The sequence below is a fragment of the Ornithodoros turicata genome, chromosome 1 (assembly GCF_037126465.1).
Source record: "Ornithodoros turicata isolate Travis chromosome 1, ASM3712646v1, whole genome shotgun sequence".
Lineage (NCBI taxonomy): Eukaryota > Metazoa > Arthropoda > Arachnida > Ixodida > Argasidae > Ornithodoros > Ornithodoros turicata.
In genome coordinates, this window is record NC_088201.1 from 225,695,035 (window position 1) to 225,717,527 (window position 22,493).

A 22,493-nucleotide genomic window follows, 5' to 3' on the forward strand; every position below is an offset into this window, starting at 1 on the left:
AACTCCCGGAGGGGAGAGAGAGGGATAAAGGATGGCCTATTTACACTGTTCCCACGTTGCGTTATCGCCACCGTCTCTTTCAAAAGTCTTTTCCACTTATCCCTTTCCCTAGACACAACCACGGTTTCGCTGAAAATGGGCTCACAGTTGCTGCATTGCCGAAGATGCTCAACTAGCTCGCTGGAGATATGGCTCTTTTTTAAGTTGAGCTGGTTTTCTCGAAGGCGGTCATTTAAACAACGTCCAGTCTGCCCCACATAACAAAAACCACAACTTAAGGGAATAGAATAAACAACAGCACATGTGCATGGTACAATCGCAGACTTATGCTTTACAGTGCAACCTTTTGGCACGACATTGAATGGAGTCAATCTACTCAACCTGAAGGCATTAGAAAAAAACATTTTCAACCCAAAATCCCTCGCTTGTCTTCGTGTCCTGTGTCTCTCGGTTATTCGTTCCTTCATCAGGTTCCTGATGTTGACTCCCTGTATGCTCCGTGTGCAAATGCTGCTGTCAGCACTGAAAAAGCGAATAGCAATGATTCACGCTCGTATCATAGTGGTCAGCAATAATGACCAGCATACATCGAATAACCACCGTATGCCCTGTCGTACATGTCACTGATTTTGTTCTCTGGCCTTTGCATTTTCAGAGCGGTAAATCCTATGTATGTGGTCTTCCGTAGTTCTATCCTCGTTTCGGATAAAGGCTGTCAAGTTCGAGCACCCTCACCGTTGCATGGCGCCTCGCCGTCTTTTGTAAGTGTCTGCGCTCATTCTGTGGATACAGACACACGATGGGAGCGGGGGACCTACACAACAACAGGCTCATGTCAAACTGTGCGTATTGTAAATACAGTACACCCTTTGCTGTGCTCTCCGAGTAAAAGAAGCGCCCTCAATAGCCACGATATCAACGTCACTCACCAAGCGATTGATGAGTGTTGGATAAAACAGCTTGTTAGAGACAGCTTGTAAAATCCTGTTATACACATCTCACGCCACTTGGCTACCGCTTATTTAGGAGTGACAAGATTGCAAAAATGCTGAATTAGAGGATTTCTATGCGGCTTTGAACCGCATCCTCGGCGCTCCCCTTGGGACTGTATTTTCCATCGCGCTCCTACACAACCTCTCCCATGCTATGTACCACCTTTACCTCAGTTCGCCCATCTACCACAAAGAGTTGCCCCGAACGGCTGAGAAGAATGTGCACAATATACAAACCAAATCTACTAAACCAAACCAAATTTTCCAATGTCACGTTATCTGTGCGGCCACAGCCACATACAAAACGAATGTAGACCTATTCTAAACATACTGTAAGTAGTCATATGCAACCCAACTTTTATGCAGAAAATGTACGGCAAGTATTGCACTTTTTACTTCAAAATTATTTGAAATTTTTAAAATTTTAAAATAGTGCAAAATCTAACTCACTGCAATACTTGTCGTGGATTTTCTATGCCAAACTCGGGTGGTTGAAAAATAATTGAAAGGGAGCAGACAGAGAGAAACAATTTATTTTAATATCAATGAAAACCATCTTGAAAGAATCACTCCGGTGCTTGCGGCTCGACATCGTTGGGCACGACAGTTGCAGAGACAGGTGGCAAGCAAGTTTCCAGGCATCACACCAGATGGCCCCACCGTCATGTCGATACGTGCGAAAGAGAGAGAGAACAACAAAATACTAGCGCCGGGCAAAAATAGCAACACTACAACAAGTCTAAACATGTGAGATCACATACAAAACACTGCTCATCTGGAGGGAAGAGGCTTAAGATGAGCGCTGAGCTAGGAATCGGGGTGCTTAGGCCTAACCGCAGTGCTTGGCCTCATGTTGGTTTACGTGGAACCCAGAAAAAGTATTAGCTGCGGGTAAAAATGCAATACAACACTGCTAATCAAATCTAAACACGGGGCAGTGCATACACTGGTAATGTGGGGAAAAGGCTTCAGACGAGCGAAGAGCTAGGTAGAAGTGCGTCAAGACCAGACACATCGGGAGAAGGCCTAAGGGCTACGGCAAATCACTCGCCTTTCCCCCGCGGCGAGCGCGGAGTGCGTCCGCTCTCATCGACAGCCAAGGCTCAACTAACGTGGCGGAGCGACCGACCGCACGTCTTCTCTCCACGAGAGCCAGCGCACGACTGACGCAAGGGCTGTTCTACGGGTGGCGGGTACGGGGTAGCGCGCGCGCTCTCCTAGCTTTCTCTGCGCCGACGCGCGCTCCTAGCGCCACTTGCGGCGACCTAGAGTGAGAAGTAACATGACCGTACCTGCGAGAGGCTAAGAGAGAAATTAATTCCTGCTCCCTCTGCTTGCCTTGCTCATTGGTCGTGATGTCATCCCAATGTCCCAAGGCTACAGCACTTATTTTCACACGGTGGACGCAACTCCTATGGACAAGGTCCATCTGCAATAGGGCCACAACGTGACATCATTACTTCCTCTCCTAGGCATGCAGCTGCATGGTTCAAGAATGCGTACAGCTGCGCTCTACACAGGAGACCTATTATTTATTGAATCACTATCCCATGATTTTTCTCTTTATCCCACTATGATTGCATAAAAACAGAAAAACTATTGCAGAAAAGCACAAAACATCTGAAATCAGATCACAGCAATTAAGCCCAATGTGACTTACCAAAACCAAGAAAGAACAAAATATCCTAACAAGAAAACCATCAATAACTGATAACAATGACTAGGTTCACAACAAATCAACCCGCTGTCGACGGGTGTATCCCGTTTGAAACCATTCAAAATAATCTTTCAAAAATACACGCGTAAGTACCCACTGTTAAAAATATATCTCCCAGAATATACGCTTAAAAATAATCGCCAAAATATCTCCGTTTAAATATAAACGCTAAGGAATCCACGGTTAAGAATACAGTCGACCCCCGTTTATCCGGACGGTGCCGTTCCCGGCGAAATCGTCCGGATACCGGGGCATCCGGATAAATGAAACGACCGAATAGAAACGTCCTACAGAGCAAGGTTTAATTAAAACACAGAGATCTCGTCAATGACAGCTGTTACATAGTAGTGTAGGCACTCGATTCCTGCAAACTTTTACTAATTGCATAGAGTTGAGCCACGCTGTTGCGCTGCTCGAAGAATGTCAGTGCGGACGCAAAGTGTCAATGTCGGAGCCTTGTTTCTCACTCGCGTCATCGGCACCGTCTTGCTGCACATCATCGGAGGCAACAGCAACAATCACACAGTCATAGCTGCACACGCGTCATCATCCTTATCATCGGCAACGTAGTCAGAAACCGCAGCATCATCTACGGCAGTCGCAGTGAGCCTCTGCATCAGGGATCGCAGCTCAGCTAGGGAATGTCTTCATCGGCCAACGGGCCGTAAGCAGCAGGCCCTCGGGTTGGAGTTTTCCCCTTTAGAACCGCACAGTGCTCGAGATATTTCCAAATGACTCGACTGGTCAACGTGACCCAACGCACACAAATAGAAAAGGGGGTCATCGTGCACGGTTGTCTCCCCTACGGAGGAATGTAGGTCCCTGACGTGTGGCGGGAATAACCCCAACACGGCGAAAAGGGTGACGAAGCGGGGTCAGCGTCTCCTTTTACTCACGGTAGTCCGAATATTTGAAGCTGGATTACAAGAATTTTCGACTTTCATTCCCTGGAATTCTTGTCCGAGTCCGGAAGCTGAAGTCCGGATAAACGAGAACAAAATACATGGAGGAAAATCCGTTCCCGTGCCTTTTGTCAGGATACCGCGGGATCCGGATAAATGAAGTCCGGATAAACGGGGGTCGACTGTATATCGTTAAAAATAAATTGTTTCAGAATCCCCCAAATCCACCCTACAGTTGCTAGAGTCATGTGGTATGGCCCAAATCAAGGTGAACTGCAAGCAAGGGGCTTAACCTAACCTCAAAGGACCAAACTAGCCTGAACTATCCCAAACTTACCGAAACCAAACTAGACTAACCTCACATAACATGATATAACCCGGCGTAAATTGCAATCGGTCCGCCTCCGTGCTAGATGGTGAGGGGACTTTGAAACAGTTTATTTTTAATGGTGGATTATTAAACGGTGATCTCTAAGCGGGGATAGTAAGCGGTTTATTTTAGGAGATATACTTTTAACCGTAACCGTGTATTTTTTAAGCGGATTATTCTTGAATGTTTTATTCTTAAACGTTTATTATTAATGGTGGATTTCGGGGACCTCCCCTGTCCACCACAACAGCAGTCACAGGGAGCGCAGAACCGTTCCATCCGAGAGTCAGGCACACAACTGAATAATGATGCTTCCTTTCTGCTGAATAAAGTCGCACATCTAGCCCCATTGCGGTTACTTTCTGAACTAATTTCATCGCAAAATTAAGAATCATGCCAGTGCTACTGATGTCCAGATCAAGGGTGTGTCAGCACTAGCGTCATCGTCAAGACAAGAATGATCAACAAGAACCTTTCTTGTCAAAAAAGAAATATACAGAGCATCAACAAAAAGAAAGCATACATCATAAGACAGAACAGGGCGTGTCACGATATTGCTCAACGAGCACTGTCACCTGACAAAAAATTGCATGACTGCTAGACAACAAACGAAAGCAAGCACGGAGAAAGCACGGAAAGTGGAAAACACAAACTCCACTCCTAATCGTAAATCCGTTCACGGAAGCGCACATCATTAACTAGTGACGAACCGCATATCCGTACCCTGTCAGAGGCAAACTGAATCCCACCGAGGCTACGCTTTTCCACTAATGGCCAACACAATTCCTAGGAACAGAGTTACTGTGTGCCACGTCCACACTCGCTAGTGGCAGAGGGAGGAGTGAATCATTGTGCCCTCTGCGGGCCTTGCTCATTGGTCATGATGTCATGCTATTGCCTCAGGGCTACACTGTTTTTTTTTTTCACTAATGCCCAACCCAACTGCTGTGGACAAGATCCACCGGGATCGGTAAAGCCGCGGCGTGACGTCATCACCCAGGCATGCATCTGCATGGTTCAAGGACGCGTACGCTCTAGACAGGGGACCTGTTATTTATTGATTCACTATCCCAAGATTATTTTCTTTATTCTACTGTAATGACTGCATAGGAAACAGAAAAAACTATTGCAGAAAAGCACCATGCATGAAAGGTGATGTTAGGAATTAAGCATTTCAATCCCGAAGTCTTACTAAATAAGACTTACCCCCGAATACAGGAAAGAACAAAATATTCTAACAAAGTAACACCATCAATGGATCAATACGATGAGCTCTGAGACATCTCCGTCCCTCCTTGCGGTTACTCTCTGAACTAATTGAATTACAAATGTCAATCGTTCTAGCACTACTTCTGTTTAGATCAAGGGCGTGGACGAACTATCGACATCGTCAAGACAGTGCTTCAACAAGAATATTTCTTGTAAAAAATAAAATATAATAGAATAGCATGTAGATGGAAAGCGTGCATCATAAAACCATAGATTGAGAAGTTACCCGTCAAAAAGAACTCGTTACAAGTTAAGTTACCGTGTGCAAAATGTAACTAAGTTAATGACGAAGTTCTTCAGCCTGAAATGTAACTCACAGTTACTGAGTTAATTAAAAAAAGAACGAGTTACTTCCAAGTTACTTCAGATACAAAATAGCATTACTCAGGTGCAGCGCGCGTGAGCAGTTGAGTTAGACCTTGAGTTGCCTGCGGAGGAGTTCAACACGCTTAGATGGTTTTCATTTATGTCCACCAATAGACTTCTCCCTGTTTGTAAACAAATGACGTCATAGTGTTCGACAGCGCCACAATTTGGTAGAATTAAACTACGCTCGAGGCTAGAGGTGAACAAGGTCGCGCCCATGGTCTTGAGGGGATTAAGATATGGTCCCTTAAAAGGACGCGACCCTCGGTCCTACTTTTCTTCCAATGGGAGGCAGCGAACAATACCCGTTCGTGGAACCCAGCCCTCTCCTTCCGATTTGTTTCCGTTTCAGTCTGTCTACCAATGTCATGATGACGTTTCTCTGGTAGAGGTCTATTCGAACGCTTTGCATCTGACTCCCTGTAGGCGCACAATGATTCAGCTTCATTTCAATCGCAGCGGTTCTTACTTCCTGAACAAAATAGTGTCGTTGATTGAATATCACATTTTATGGCAAAAAATACCAAGAAAGAACCGGAGAGAAAGCAATAAAATATGTGGACGTGAGGGAAACGCGAGTTAAAAGTTGAACTTAACTTGAAACTTGGAAATGAACTTGGAACTTAACTTAAGTTACTTTGTCAAAGTTACCTGAAAAAGGAACGAGTTCCTCTGAAAGTTACCACGGCGCAAAAGTACCGAGTTAAGTTGCAAGTTACCAAAAAAAGGAACTTAGTTACAGTAACGAGTTACTTGTAACGAGTTACCTCGAACTCTGCATAAAACAGAATAAGTCTGGGAATGTCAGGATATTGCTCAACGAGCACTGTCACGCCAGCAAAAATCGCATGATTGTCAAACAACAAGGGGGAAAAAGCCAAAACAAACACTTGAACAAAGTGGAAAACACACTCTCCAGCATCAAACTATTTCTAAACACACATACATTCCTCTTATTCAAAAAAATAGTGCTCATCATAAATCCGACCAACCTCCCATTTTCTGATGCTGCACTTTTTCTCCAGCAACGGTCAACGCATTGCTACAGACGCGTGAAACATAGAGCCACTGCATGACGTCATCACATCCTGTCTATGCAGCGGAAAGGAAATACCGTCCTTTTATTTAGTGAATCGCAAGGTTATTTTCACTGTTACCTTAAAATTCAAAAAGCACCATGCATCTGATCGGCCCCAAAGGCTTTTCAGAAGACGTCCTTGGTACTGTCAATCGTTAGAATCACAACAGCAGTAAATTACCACTGCTCTTTAAAATATAATTGAGACCTTGGAACATTCAACATCATCACCAGGCTTATGTAATGCGCGGTGTTCAACCCTTCCTATGCTCATATACTCATTGTCTGAGGCTACACCTGCGAGCAAAACGGCGCGGAAGCCTGGGGGCAAAGATCCATTCGCGAACGACGGACGACTAGACAGGACGTCGTTACGGGAACATATATAGAAAACCTATCACAAAAGGGAAAACTATCACAAACTATTACAAAAGCTATCACAAAAAGCCTGTACTATACTCTCAAGTGTAATTTTAAGAGCCTTAAAATTCTACTCATTATGGAAACTATAATTTCGGTATTACTAGATCAACCGCTCAAATGTTCTTCTCACTCCCCATTTCAGACTGCCGCGTCCTGTCTTGCAATAAAGCAGACTCACATCCAAGATAATTAATATACACTGAGGGGTAGCGTGCCTCATAGGATTTATCGGCTCGGATACCAGCATTTCTGCTCAAATACTCATACCTGCAAACAGCTTACTTCATCAACATATCGAGCAAAGCGAATACACAAGCAACAACATCAATCAAATAACAAACAAACAAACATGCCCACTTCTCCGGAATTGAGCTGTACCAAGCAGCTTGCTTCTGTATAAACGCAGTGGAAGTAGTAAGTCAGCGCACTTTTCCTCGAATAGCATTGGCTGCATAAACCGGACCTTACGCTGATAAACTGTGAAATGCACATCCAATTCTGTTTTCAGAAAATTATTGCATGATGCACACACAAATGCATTGTCTCTGTGTAAAGAAAGCACAGCACACGGGTACACAAATGGAACAGGGAAAATCACTTCATGCGGGCAGCATGCGATATACGCTGAATTTTTACGGGTGAAAATTACAAGGCACTACTAAGCAATTCCACACATACGACAGTGTATACAACATACGACGGCGAAAAGGCTTAAGACGGAGCGCTCAGGAATAATCGCAGCGTTCCCGCACATCGCTACGAAGCTGAACGGCTATCACAAGACGACAACAACAAGGTATTAGCGAAGGGTAAAAATTGCAGCAAGAAACACAGTGCTGAACAAGTCCAGACATGCGACATCGCATACGAAATACTGCTGATCGAGGAAAAGGCCTAAGCCTGCGACAGAAAGTCATAGAGCATACACAAGTTCATTTTTCAATTTTGCGTAAACTAAACGCGGTTTGCTATTTCCTGCTTGGAAAACGACGCACAAATTTTCTTAGGGAGCAGAGAAATATAGGAATTTCTATTCCGTGCTCAGACACCAGCATTTCTGGTCAAATACCCATAACTGCAAAATTCAGCACTGCTTGCTTCATGAACATATCGAGCACTCAACGAGATCTAACAAACAAACCCACTGATAGAACACTATTCAGCTTTACCAAGCGGCTTTCTTCTGCGTAAAAGGAGAGAGAAGGAAGAAACGAGCAGTGAAAAACTACACGCACTTTTGCTCGCATAGCTGTAACTGAAAAAAAAAAGAACGAGGCACACGCTAATAAACTGAGACAGACACCCATTTCTGCTATCAGATAATTCTTGCATAATGCTACATGCACAGTGGCGTTATCCCTGCGTAAAGAAAGCACAGAACGAGGGTACACAAATCCGATCCCTTAAGCGAGGAGGGAAAGGCACTTCTGCTCGGACAGATAATACGATAAATGTGAATTTGCGCGAAGAAAACTAAGCTTGAACACCGCTACGAGCGTGGGAGACACATACTAACGAAGAAAAACATTCCTATTCACTTCTACTGATCGAATTGAAGCTAAAGGCTTGAACCGCACGATAAGAACAAAGCACACGGCTTCAGGATGGCATATCAAAGGCTCGTTCAACCCAACAGATTATAACAAACGTGATAACAATTATTTTTTAAACCACTATTTCACGCAGTAGTACATAAATATATCATTCGTGTCACACGAAAAGGCAAACACAAAGCACTTACTTGTGAAGTGCAGTCCCAGCTTCACAAAAGCGCACACACACACACACACACACATTTTTTGTAGCCACAACGAGCCCAAACACAACGTCTATTTCACAACCACATAAATCCATATTATTCCTCAGGTCATTATTCCTCAATAATTATCCTACCTACCTCAGTAGGCGGTACACACATATATGCGAACGCGAAACAATAGGTCTTCGTTCCGGACATAATAGGATATCATCAGTTGACCGTCACAAACCAAAAAAAAAGTAATGCATGTTCGCTATACATCCAAGAAAATACGATGCCGTGCTTTTGCGCAAAACATCCTGTCTCATGGCTGAGCACGTCGCGATACGACATAAGTTAGAATTAGTGTCGCTGCCGCTCCTGTGGCCTGCTAACGCAGTCATCGAAATATCCGAGCTTTCGTGATACTACTTTCCCGAAAGTGTCCGACGTCCGACCTCGTAGTCCGCCTCGGGGATGTACTTCAGCAGGAGACCATCCTGGGACAGCTGATAGGTGTCCGCTGGACGCATGGTGCAGTTCTATGTCTACGAGCTCCTTCGTGGTAACGACGTCCTTCAGGGGCAGAGGTGCTCCAGACAGCGCACCTGCCACCTCATTTGCGGCTTCCCTCCGGTATTCGATCGAGAAGTCGTACCGTTACGTCGTGGCGTACTCCAACGTCCAATGTCTTCCGGCGGGATTTTTCAGTCTGATCAGTCAGGCGACTGCGGATGGTCAGTCTGGGTTGCAAATTTCGCACCATCCAGATACATGTCGAACTTATTCAGTGCGAATATGATAGCTAGCCAACCGGGCGCGAACATGATAGCTAGCCGAAACCGGGAACCGACTGGCAACAGCGATGAAGCAGCAAGCCGCTGGAGCACTTCGCGATGCGGGAACATCACTGCCCCTTGGAGAGCATCACGGAACAGAGTACCAAACACCTGTGGTCTGTCTTGGACGAGAATCTGCGATGACCTGCGACGACTTCCATGTACCTCGGAACAACGAGAAATTCTGGAACAAGAACTGCTACCATTTTCCCGGATGTCCCGGAAGCCAGGTTAGACCGATGTCTTGGAACACTATGGGAACCAGTGAGGCAAGGCCATTGAGATGAAACCCGCAACCGCTTAGCATCAGCAACCTCCAGTTGCTCGATGCTGCGCTGAACGAAATGATCGAGACTGGTGCTGCGAGACCCTCGCGCAGCCCTGTACCGTGGTACCCGTGTAGTAGCCGGTGGTACTCGCTCCCAAGAAGGACGGCGCAGAAAGGCTATGTGCACACTACTGCCGTCTGAACAAGGTAACGGTGAGAGATTCCCATCCACTTCCCTCTGTGACTCGATCGTATAAACGTTGGGATCAGCCCGTGTGTTCACAATATTGGACTACAGTCAAGGAATCCTCCAGATGCTGATAACACCTGATGATGTCGATAAGACAGGCTTTACCTGTCATAGGAGACTGTTTTGGTTCATCCGGCTTCCCCTCTCCGGCTGTCCAGTTCCCCGGCTAGTTGTCAGCAAATTATGGACAAGGTGCTCGGCGATGTGAAGTGCAACTTCATCATAGCTTATATGGATGACAGTATTTTTTTCACGTTCATTCCAGGAACACCTTTGATACCTTTCAACCCGTCGAATGAAAGTGGTGTTGGGACGCATGCACTCTGCTGAGCTGACAGTCAATCCTCGAAAGAGGCAGTTGTGGATTAACCGCATCGACATGCTCGAGTTTACGGTGGAATCCGGCACGGTCAGGCCGAACCTGGACGAACTAAAGGCTATACCGTCCGTACGACGTGTAGAGCTTGCAGAGCTTCTTTGGTATGATTCGATTTTATAGGCAATTCGTACCGCCACGTGATGCAGCCATTAATATGCTTATTGCGGAAACGTGCGCGCTGGTTCATGGGTGGAAGCACAAAGGGATGCCCTGACTGAAGTGATAGGTTTTAATCGCCCATTTGTAGAGCAGACAAACGCGAGCGATTATGGATTGGGGGCGGCAACAGCACGAAGGCAAACTTCGGCCAGTGACATTTGCAAGCCTCACGCTGAAGTCGCTAGAGCGAAATTATACCGTAACGGAGAAAGAGTGCGCGGGTAGTAAAGTGCATCGCTGTTGCCAGTCAGTTCCCGGTTTCGCCTTGGGCTGATGTCTTGGGTACCCTCACCAGTCTGGCGTCGATCTCTACCAGGGGTTGTCCACTCCAGCAATGAGCGGAAGGTACTGCTGCATGCATGCTGGATAGCCTTCGCGACGTAAGTCCAGGACAAGTCCCATCCGGATAATTAAATCACGTCCCAAGGTCATTGATCCTGCCAGTCCAGGAAGGTAAACAAAGGGTGGTCCGACACGATATTCATCGACGGTGAAGGTAAGGCGTACCGCGCCAGCGACAGGTACAACCGCACCAGCGCCGAGCCATAGGAGAGTCATGGGTCGGGTCGTCCGTACCGGGAAAATTCCGCTTCCGGCAGCAATCGTGGATAGTGTCGCCGATCAAGAAAACAGCTGCTCCGGTGTCCACCAGACTGACACCCTTGCCCAGAAATGGCACCACTGTACACGGTCCAATGTTTCAGATGTCATCTTGCAATCGGAATGCAACCGGGAGAAAGGCCACTGCATTCTCAGAAAAGATAGCACAGCTAGAAGTGACTTGCCTCTAGTAAATGTTCGCTCCCGCCGCGGACGGTATTGCATTATCTGCGTTTATCACAGTCGGCGTTTTCCTGGAGTTTACCACAGTCGGTGTGTCTTTCCCTGGGGGGCTTGTCCAGGGGCGGCTGGAGTACGATGCGGGCAGTTCCGACGGATGCATCCGTGCTCTACACACCCATAACGCCGCGGTCTTCTACCTTTTATTTCAACTGAGTGCGGCGAGGTTGTTCCCTCGAATCGGATGTTTCGCTGGTATTCTGAGACCTGCAGGCCAGCGGGGATGGAACTCCGCTGCCTGTCTGCCCCATAGACAACTAGGATGAAGAGAATCCCCCGGTCTAGGGTTTGGGTGGTACCGCAAATAAGCTCTTATCCCGTATGGTGGCATTGTCGGAAAGCACGTGCCACCTTATCTTTTCGTCTGAGAGAGATTCCGCTCTCCCATACAGTTCTCGAATCGTCCGACTGTATTATAAGAGGTTCTCCTCACTATGATGAGTTCCTCATGCTCTTCAGCAAGCGCATTACATAGGATAGCATTACATAGCATTAGCATTACATAGCATAGCATTAAATAACAGCAAACGAACGAGGTTTTATTTTCCGATGTTTTTTTCCGCTGCCGCACCCAGACTGTCCATTTTCCTCTGCTCATTCCCTCCTTTCGAGGGAAGTGATAACCAAAGGGGCGTGATGGCACGTGCGTCTGCTCGCGTATATCGCGACTTCGGCGTTTGTCGGTCATGGGCTTGCGATATAGCGTCACAACACACCCTCATCTTAGTTCCTTTGCCTGTTAGTTGCCTGTTGGTGTTAGTTAGTTAGTTGCATGCTGCTGATAAGGTAACTAAACGGATACTGTATTTGCTGCTTTGTATTTATATAGTTTTTGCAACGAGAGAATAAAGTTGCAGAATCATCACAAAATGAAAGTGTCTCGCTCTGTAACAAAGTGGATTCGTTTTTCGCCTGCATCCCGTCGTGTCTGCCCTTGCATCCCTATAAGTTACTGATAAAGTTAGTTACAGGAAAAGTTATTTATACAGAAAGGTATCTCTGTACTGGTTAAATGAATTACTCCTCATTTACTCTCGGTTTCTCATGGTCAGGATGACAACATGTGAAACTGATTTAATGTGTAGCTTACCAACCATGAAATCATCGTCGTAAGGGTGGTTCTTGGTTAAGGACAATTCCTAGTGACAGGTGACAGTCGGAACACATTGACATGATGCTTGCTTCCTATGGTTTTCGTGCTTAAGAACACGTGTGCACCCGGTGGTTGTAGGTAGTTCAAATCCATAATTGAGTATCATGCGATCAGTGCCAAAACCTCCACAATATTATTTTTTCTCTCTTGCTGTCTGTGTGGAAATTATAGCGGATTATTTCTGCGCAGCAATTGTCACAGAAGTGCACGAGATAGTGTTATGCTACCGTAAAGCAACCAATGCTGAGGGCATTGCTTGTAATGCAATATTGACTGCATTTTTCGAAAAATGTCAACCTATGCCTCTTTGTGCTGGACTTTCTCCATCGGGTGGAAGAACGTTCCACAGTCTCCTGAAAGCTTCGTTTGGAAATGCCTTAACATCGTGTCCCAAAGCAACTCCTGGAACTTATATTATACTCAATTGCAGGAGGACGCGTGGCAACTTTTGCAATGGGCCTCAGCGTCATTAGAACCAACAGCAAAGACGTTTGTCTTTCACACCAGCTGTTTTACTCTACAACCTCGTGAAGAAGGGAATACATGTAGACTCACAGTGTAGATCGGTGGAGTACAGCGATTTTCGTTCTGTAAGTACACCAGGGTTCCGCAGAGTACATCAGATTTATCCCGCTGTATGTTGCACATGTTTAACGGGGCACATGCGCACTTTTTGCTAATGCATTCTTTTACGTTGCCGGAGGTGAACGCTTTCCAAAAAATATTGAAGAAAATGTTCTAAACCACTGCACATTTTCCTTCTCATGCCCTACTCAGCGATGCCTTGCCGACAACAGACACACACCATTTTGACGTCATGCTCAACCCGTCTAAAGAGACCCCTGTACGATGTCGCTTGATTGTGACACGGGAAAGCGATTTAGATCCTAACGGATAACTTGGCTAGTAATTTCGCGGTAGCTTTTCTTGCCAAATCCCGAGAAGTCACGTTCGCTTGGTCAACGTGCAGCAATCTCGCATGTTCCCGTGGCATTTTCCGAACGCCAAGCAGCGCCTTTTTCTCCTGCCCTCTATAGAACCTTTTAGCGGGCTTCGAAGTGGGCTATAGCCGATGTCGTCACATTGGCCGGTATTGGCATACACATGGGTTAGCAGACCATGAAATCTGAAGACGAGCCACCGCGGTTTCCCTTGGTTCCTGGCAACGCTCATTTCATTCAGCGCGGGCGCCAGACTAGGTATTTCCTGCGCTAGGCTGTGTTGCCAGGAGCCCACTCGAATTCACCACAAGCATCTCTCCGCTTGAAGCGCACAATGTTACAAGTTCAAAACGTTCCACTTAATGTGGGCATTATATCTTCGGCGCGGTGTTGTCTTGCGATGTTGCAAAACAAATAACAAAGGACGGACGGACGGATGAGCCATTCGTACAGTGTCGCCACTGCTGTCGTGCCCATTTACCAACTCGCATGTCTAAGCGGATTGCGTGCTGGCCATTTTCTATTTTACGTCGAGACTGGGAGGTATCCGCAGGGGGGGGGGGGGGGGCTGTGTGTGTGTGGGGGGGTCTTCCTCAGACGCCGTAAGACATGTCCGCACAGTTCCCGAGTAAGTCAGCCCGAGACGCACTTCCCACGGAGCGTTAATCTTCTGTTGCCCACCTCGGAGGCCGAAAATGGCAAACTCTACCATCAGTGCCTAACACAAGAAGCCACATACGAGCCACTGTGAGCAGGTGAAGCCGGCAGCCATATTGGAAGGGGCGCCAATATGCTAGCGAGTAAACCTTTCAGGTGGTTTTGGTGGGGAACCGATAAAAATAATTGCTCGTCTGACACATGTCTTTATGAGCACAAGTCTAGGGCTTTTGAATGTCGTGCTCGCTCTTCACAGGGTGTATTTCACATGACTCGAAGGGTGCTGAATAGCTGGTGCAAAACTTGCGAAGAGGACGAAACCTAGTAGGAAAGACAACACTCACAGTTTTGCATGTGTGTGTGGTGTTGCGACGCAAGGTCCAAGGTAAAGACAGGGCTGTGGTCTTGGGAAAACGTAGCAGCGTTTATTCTGACAGCTTTCCTAGCTTTCGAAGACAACGTGACTTCTGAGGTCCTGGCTGAGGTCACAGCATTTGCCCGTGGCTTCTAACCTTGCTTGGGGTTTTCCTCCGTCTGCTTCGTGGGGCGGACAGGTAGTAGATCCCGTCGGAATGTTGGCGACGGCGGGTTTCCGCATTCGGATGATCTTCTCCGTCTGGGTCCGCGTGGAAAACAGGTGGCCAACCCCCTTGTAATGACACAAATGGTTTCGAAGTAGTCCTGGTTAATCGCAGATGCAGCTAATCCCACCGTGTATTGTTCGATGTCTGGTTCTTTCGCAACAGTGGTCTTTCTTCCCTGTCTCGGGAGTTGTCCTGTTCGCGGGAATTTCATGGTCCATTTAGATGGAGCGGATGACCGGAACGGCATTTTGAATGAAAGCACACATTCTAGAGCTACCTTAAGCTTGGGCCACACTGTTGAGTTTCAATGCGTCCGTCAGCTCTGTGTCCGTCTATGAAATGACGCAAGCGCCTTCGAGAGCGACGGACGCATAGGTTCGCAGAGTTCGGTAGTTCGAGACGGAGTGACGCAAGAAATTCCTGTCATTGCCCCGGTAATCGTGCCGCCGCGTTCGCTGCGGCTCGTGGGCTTATACACAGTAAATCATTTTACACCTTTATTTGCTCAAACAAGGTGTATTCTTATAAAAACACCCTTTTCTATTCCACAAAGAGTGCAAAAAGTGCATTACTAAAGGTGTAATATCGACATACACTACGTTTTATCCAATGTGGATAATTAAGGGTGTAAAGTGGGGTGTTGAAACAGGTGTTTTCCGTCGAATGCACCTTTTTTTACACCCATTGAATTGGGAGTATGGTGTTAAAAATGGGGTTTTATTTCGTGAGAGAAAAATTATGCTGGTTTCACAGCTCCGCTCAGCAAGTAATCACATAATAGACGATAACCTGAGTTAAAAACACAGTATTTGACAGGGAAGGATGTTTGAAATTTAGCTTATATCTTTGACTCGTTGCATGCGTGAGTGTTGATTGCAAAAACATATTCCCGCCACCGCTACAAACTTTTCCCGCCCCACATGTAACGAACGTGCCCCAACAAATTGTATTTTACTATATGATCCATCCGACACGCCAATATAGGCTACTGAGGGTGCCCTAGGTCTCTTTATGCCTCTGCACTCAGGTTGGTCACCACAGTGTTAAGCGCCCACAGTGCCCTAGGTCACCACAGTGTCACCACAGTGTTACCAAGCTAACGAGGCGTGCCTGCGACGCATTGCGCTCCGGTTTAGGTTCTACGATGGAACCACGGCTGGAAGTCTACCGTGTTCGCGGTGCTGCTTGCCATAGAAGCAAGAAGGTCGAACTGCATGTCTCGGCCAGTGGCGTCGGTATGCTGCCGCGGAAGCTCCTATTACACTATTTGCGAGGGAATATTTGCGAACAAATAATTCCATCATAAAAGGTGTTTTCAATAGAATACTCCCATTTTAAGGGTGTTTTTGTTTTTATACACCCATTCTAACAGTGTTTTACTAGGAATACACTTAACTAAAGGGTGTATTAGAAAACACCCATCATTTGAGTGTAAAGGCAACACCAAAAAGGTGTGCGCCATGGGACAAGCCATTTACACCAAAAAAGTGTAAAAACGTTTACTGTGTAGTCCACTTCATGTAGTGGGCTATAAGCAGCGTCTCGTATCGCAGCCCCGCGAAAGTGCGAATGTGAATTGGAAACCCATGCGTCCTCCTCACAAAAACTCTGACGGACGGATTTATTGAGACGCAATAGTGCGAGCCAGGCTTCTTTTTTCTGCCCCTTCTAAGATGACGACGTGCCGGCGTCACTCCAGCTGCGTGGCGGCGAAGTTTTAGTATGTAACCTTCTTTATTGTATCCATCCAGCACCAACTGTTGAAGGCACTCTCGTGCCTTAATGCATTACGATGTAATGTTTTTTTTTTTATTGCGTGTTAGCGCCGCGAAGCAACTGTGGCTATGAGCGGCGTACAGATGTGGACAGACGGAGAGAGGGCAGCAGGAAGGAGTGGGGGACAGGGGATTAGTATGCGTCCTGGGCCGACTTCAGGGGGAACTGTGCCGACATTCGTCTGGAAAGTCTTGGGAAAACCCAGGGAAAACCTGAGACAGCACAGCCGGCGGTAGGGATTCGAGCCCACCACCTCCGAGTCTTGAGCACGACCTTGGTTACCACCAACGAGCGGACGCCTTAGCCCACCCGGCCATGCCGCTGGTATTTATTGATGTAAATACCTTAAATTATCCAAATGGGGCATTACATGAGGGAAGGAATTACAGTACAGGAACAACAAGAAGAAAAACAACATATATTTACAGCGAGACACACTCATGAATAACAAACAAGATGAACCCGTATACCTGCTAGGCACACTGATAAAAAAGAAACAAAAGAAACACGATATTTATAGTTAGACACACTCATAAAAAGCAAGATTATCGATATATGTAAAATAATCTGCATAAACAGTTACTTATATCTGGAGAAAATGCAAAAATTGACGTTTGAAAGCAGTTTCATCATGAGTGATGACCAGCGGCAATGGAAGACCGCTCTATTCAGTGGTGCATAGAGCTAAAAAAATGAGCGAGAAAAATGTGTGGTGTTACATGAAAAAGGCTAAACTTTTAAGGGGTGATCCAGTCGCGGGTACATACAGCTATGTACAGCTGGTAACAAAAAATTCGGTCTCAATAAACTGGTATGAAAGAATTTATGATACAGACAGAGCCTATGAGATTTCCTGCGTGTCTCGAGGTAAGGAAGGTCAATGGATTTTTTAATAGCTGTAACACCTGAAGGATAATAAATGTCCAACACGTGTAGCGCGGAAACCAAGAACAAGACCTGAGGCATAGGAAAGCGTGAGCTCTGCATGTTCTCAAGAAGGCCGAGCCCCAACTGGTGCCAGTGCGACGATGGCCTATAAGGCTGACACCACGGTTGCTTGACGGGGAACTCTATCATCTCCGACACACTCACCATAGTTTTGGCGCTCTATGGCCTTTGTTGCCTTTGTGCCATTAAACGCATAATCAATCAATCAATCTATTAGAGTCGTAAAACGCGCTACAATGTCCTCGAAGTAGTGATCTCGTATCGGCAGAGTGGCTTGATAGAGACAGGTTCGTGCCTCGAACTGCAGATTATCCAACAACATGTGTAGCGCTGAACCCAAGGACAAGACCTGAAGCATACGAAAGCGTGAGCCCTTCGTGTTTTCATGAAGGCCGTACCCGAACTGGTGCCAATGCGACGATAGCTTGAAGGCTGACACCACAGTTGCTTAACAAGCAACTTGGTTAAAGTCGTAGAACGGCGATAATTTGCTCGTCGTAGTGATCCCGCATCAGCATTGTGGCTTAATAGAGACAGGTTTGTGCCTCGAAGTAGAGATTGTCCTACACGTGTAGCGCGGAAACCAAGGACACGACCTGAAGCAACTGGTGCCAACTGGTGACGACGCGACCATGGCTTATAATGCTGACAGCACATTCGCTTGACGGGAGACTCTGCTAGAGTCGTAGAACCGGCGACAATTATGTTGAGAACGCGAGAAAGCTGAGGACGCGACAAAAACCTCTTCTTTCGTCGAGCTCTCTGTCCCAGGTTGCCCCATTCAAAATAAATTGCAGTAATCCCTACAGGATCAATGTTGAGGGTTGCATAACTCACTGAATGAATAATTGCTAGTTGTACGCTGTCCGTGTTCCATGTGTTCCATCGTGACCATTGAGGATATCACTCCATTATCACTTAATACTGGCACACGGAGTTTCTTTTTATTCAGTTCGTTTCTTTTTAATGTAAGATGCACAAAATAGGTGCAGAAAAAGCAGTTAAGCTACACTTAATCATCCAATGTAATGACTACTCCACATGACATCTTGTCTTTCTCGCTACAACTTCAATATTTAGATGTACAATGTACAATTACTGTTGATTTCAGTGGTGCAGGGAGAAAAGAGTCCGCGTCACCGATGGAGTCTACAGCCTGGCGTGGGACGGTTTTACTGTGAAAGTGGCAGATGACCTGGTCACCACAAAAGAAAAGGTAAGGAGTATGGGGCATTGTTATTAGGACACCAATCTGCTACCACTCGTAGCAGTGCTACTAGAACTGCAATGTTATGCATAAAAGCTGGTTCTGTGTCACACGTTGGAAGACGTGGTGAAAGTGTATTGTCAAACCTACGGTGCAGTACAATGCCCTGTATTTCGGTGTGGTTATTTTGTTCGTTGACGACGTATTACTGTCACATGTTTACGGAGATGAGATTATACGCTGTTGTTTATTCCGCTTATCGTTACTTTTGTCTTTTTTAAAGGTATGTGCGGCGAGATCTACTGGTTTTCAAGGACACTGGGCTGTTTTTTTCCCTAGAGCGTGCAGACGACTATAGTTGCGAGCACTCCAAATTGTCCTACACGGACATTCTTCGAAAAATGGACCAGTGCAGCCGAACAAAAAATATATAATGACCCAAACCCGTACTAGGCTGTCACATCATTGACTCACGAACGCCTCAATACCATACGTGAACGCCACGATATGACACATACGCATATGTTGGCAGGCTCGGAGAGGTGCAACCCTGTGCTGTGCACACGTAAAAGCAATAATGGGCCTTAGTAGGCAATCCCGAAACATGATAAGCCATTCCCAATGCCACTTCGAAGTGGCTGTATGTATGTAACTGTATGGTGATGGTAACTGATCGAAAATGCTTAAAAAGAAAAACGTTGGTGGGTCGGTCGGGTTTCCTCCTCACCTCCTCCCGCACCAGCCTCCTCAGCAGGTGACCCAGCTTACAGTGGTGAAGGAAAACGACGGCTTCCCTGAGTGAGCCATTCTTAGCAGTAGGTGACAGGTTCCCTACATAAAATAATGGGAGAGGCTTGCTATGGGGATTTCTAGGGTTAGGAGAGGGTTGCGCCAACTCCAGGTTGGCGCAGTTTTCGGGTGGCACAGATCATGGCAGGTGTTTTTTTTTTTTCTCGCTGGTTAGTTTCAACTTGCTTGCTGCTATTAATGCATTGCACGGGTGTTCGCAGAGGACACTCAAGTAACCTAGCCAACAATAATTTGACGTTGCGCACGTTTCAATGAATATCTCAAATGAAGTTTCAATGCGCCCTTCGTACGAAAATGTTGGAGCTGATCCACTAGGGTCATCAAGGTCTGAACAAGTGTAAGGCCAGAGCTCGGGAATCAATGTGGTGGCCCGGAATCAATGACGATGTCTGCGCTCTTGTGGGTGATATTCGGACAGCTATGCTGCATCTGCTGTCACATATGCCGATGGTATAGAGCCAGCAACGCAGATAACACTACGACAAAAACTGTAGTGATAAAGAGCACAGCACAGAACTTGTTACTCTGGCCGCCATCCTAATTTCCTTTTCTCAGATACATTCTGAGTCGGAGAGCAACAGACTTTGCTCTTTGTCTGGAACGCGGCCATGCCAGTACGGGACAGCTGTTTCGGCCTTAGTGGGCTTTCGTCAGCCATCGCCATGTCTTGTAATGTCACCAGCTCAAATGATGCCTGCCTGCGTAGTGAATGCCTGAATGGTACAACGAGAAAACAAAGGGGCCAAAAAGGTGTTGGTTGTCCTGGTATGAGCTGCCCTGGTGTAAACTGTCTTGTTTGTATGAGTTCTCCAGTCAGTTTGTGAGTTTTCAATGCCGCGTAAGCTGGGGCTTAAATCAGGGTACCTGAAAAAAGAAAAAAATGGCAAAATAGGATATAGGGTTTGCTCGCCCAGTTGTTGCAAGCGATCTCGAAAGAGAAAATGCTCGATTGCTTCGCAAGATATGTCATGTTTAAAAATCCGATACCACTAATTCGTCGATCAGGAGCTGCAGGAGCTCAATTCATGGATCTGGACGGCTAATTAGTAATGTCGAGTTTTCTTTTCGGGCTTTTGTTATTACTGTTTTCAGTATGCACGTACACTTCTGCACTTTCCTATTCGCTACCTGGACAAAGCGTCTTCGAGCTTCGCCGAAGATGCGGACCCACTTGCGTAAACGCCGAAAACAAGAAGCTGAGTCAGGAATCGGTCTCATCGAAACCAATCCTGACGAATAAAAATTATTTGTTATTTACCATTCTGCTCCGCCTCAATGCATTCGTTGACGGTAAGGAGGAGGACAAGGAGGGTGGAAGTGTCGGGTGCGGTAGGTCCCGATCAAGAATATTCCCGGCGAAAACGTCCCCAAAGAAAAGGTAAGTATGAACTCCAGCCAAACCATAGAACCTACGTCATCAAGGTCTTATGACGTCACTCAAGGCCGCAGCCGCTCCGCCCTCATCAGTCTGGTCATGACCTGCAATGGGGGTCGAGTGCTTAGGTGATCAGTGATATAATATCATTGTTAACCAGTGATATCATATCATAGTAAAACCATATCATTGATAACATGAAAAAAACTAGGAATCCAACCTGTGTCTTGTTAGTTGTCAGTCAGTATTGGGCCATTGGCTCAACATGTACACAGGGGTCAGTATTGAAAATACAATAATGAGGGTGACAAGTCTGAGGGCGTTAAGGCAGATGGCGCCACGCAGTTGCTGTAGTTAAAGATGTGCCACGTCCGCCGAATTTTGCCGCCACAGCTTTGCCTCGCTATAGTTCCTGTTCAATAGGTGGCACTACCTCCGACGAATTTTAAATTTCCCGCCGCAGATTTTCTTGTCATATGGTCTTGCTTGTGTTTTGCTTGTGTGGTCCGTCGACTTTTGTATATGTTCAACAAATGGCGGTATGCTGAATGGACATCCAATGGACATATCGTGCTATTGCGATTTTTACATTTCCCGCCCATAGTCTGCTGTTGCAAATGGAGTCCTTTGTAAAACATTTGTGGTTTGGTTAACCAATTTACCAAATAAACCACACGCACACATGGATCCTCTCTCATTTGTAGACTCATCCGTGAAAATATTTGAGCGGCTTGGTCAACCGTTCAGTCCACTTTCTTGAAAGCAATAAAATGTTAGACCGCGCTTTCGATGTGGGTTTCGTCGTAGCAGTCGTAGAATATAGAATTGTTCGTCGTAGAATATCGTAGTAGGATTCGTAGAATTCGTCGTAGTAGGAAAATCTTGCGATTCAATAAATAATAGGTGTGTTTGTCTGTGCCGCTGCCGTCTCCAGACAGGATGTGATGACGTCACGCAGTTGCTCTGAAGTATCTGTAGCAATGCATTGACCATATTGGAGAAAAAGTGCAGCAATAGAAAATGGGAGGTTGGTCGATTGGTGTGCATTTTCCTGGACGGATTTACCGTGAACATTGTTTTTAATAAGACGAGTGTGTGTGTCTGTGTTTAGAAATAGTTTGATGCTGGGGAGTGTGTTTTCTGCTTTGCCCAAGTGTTTCTCTGCGCTTTTTCTCTCTTGTTGTGTGACAACATGCGATTTTTCCTGGAGTGACAGTGCTGGTTGAGCAATATCCTGACATGCCCAGACCTGTTCTGTCATGCTTCCTTCCTTCTACATCTAGTCTGTCATGCTTCCTTCTAGACGTAGTTCTGTATTCTTTTTTTTCTTGTACAAGGAACATTCTTGTACTGTCATGACGATAGTGCTGCTCTGAATGGGAGTAAAGCTAGAACGATTCTTAATAATTTTGCGATTCATTTAGTTCAGAGAGTAACTGCCAGGGTTGCCAG

General features: G+C 46.2%; 1 protein-coding gene across 1 annotated transcript in view; it reads left to right on the top strand.

Annotated features, from left to right (window-relative positions):
- Positions 1–20,924, top strand: part of LOC135395509 (uncharacterized) — a 53,899-nt gene extending 32,975 nt beyond the window's left edge. Inside the window, exons 6-8 of the mRNA XM_064626683.1 lie at positions 656–761; positions 18,761–18,865; positions 20,759–20,924. Of these exons, the coding sequence (XP_064482753.1) occupies positions 656–761; positions 18,761–18,865; positions 20,759–20,845 (298 nt within the window). The 3' untranslated portion in view covers positions 20,846–20,924. The remainder of the gene's footprint in view (positions 1–655; positions 762–18,760; positions 18,866–20,758) is intronic.
- The last annotated feature ends 1,569 nt before the right edge of the window (positions 20,925–22,493 follow it).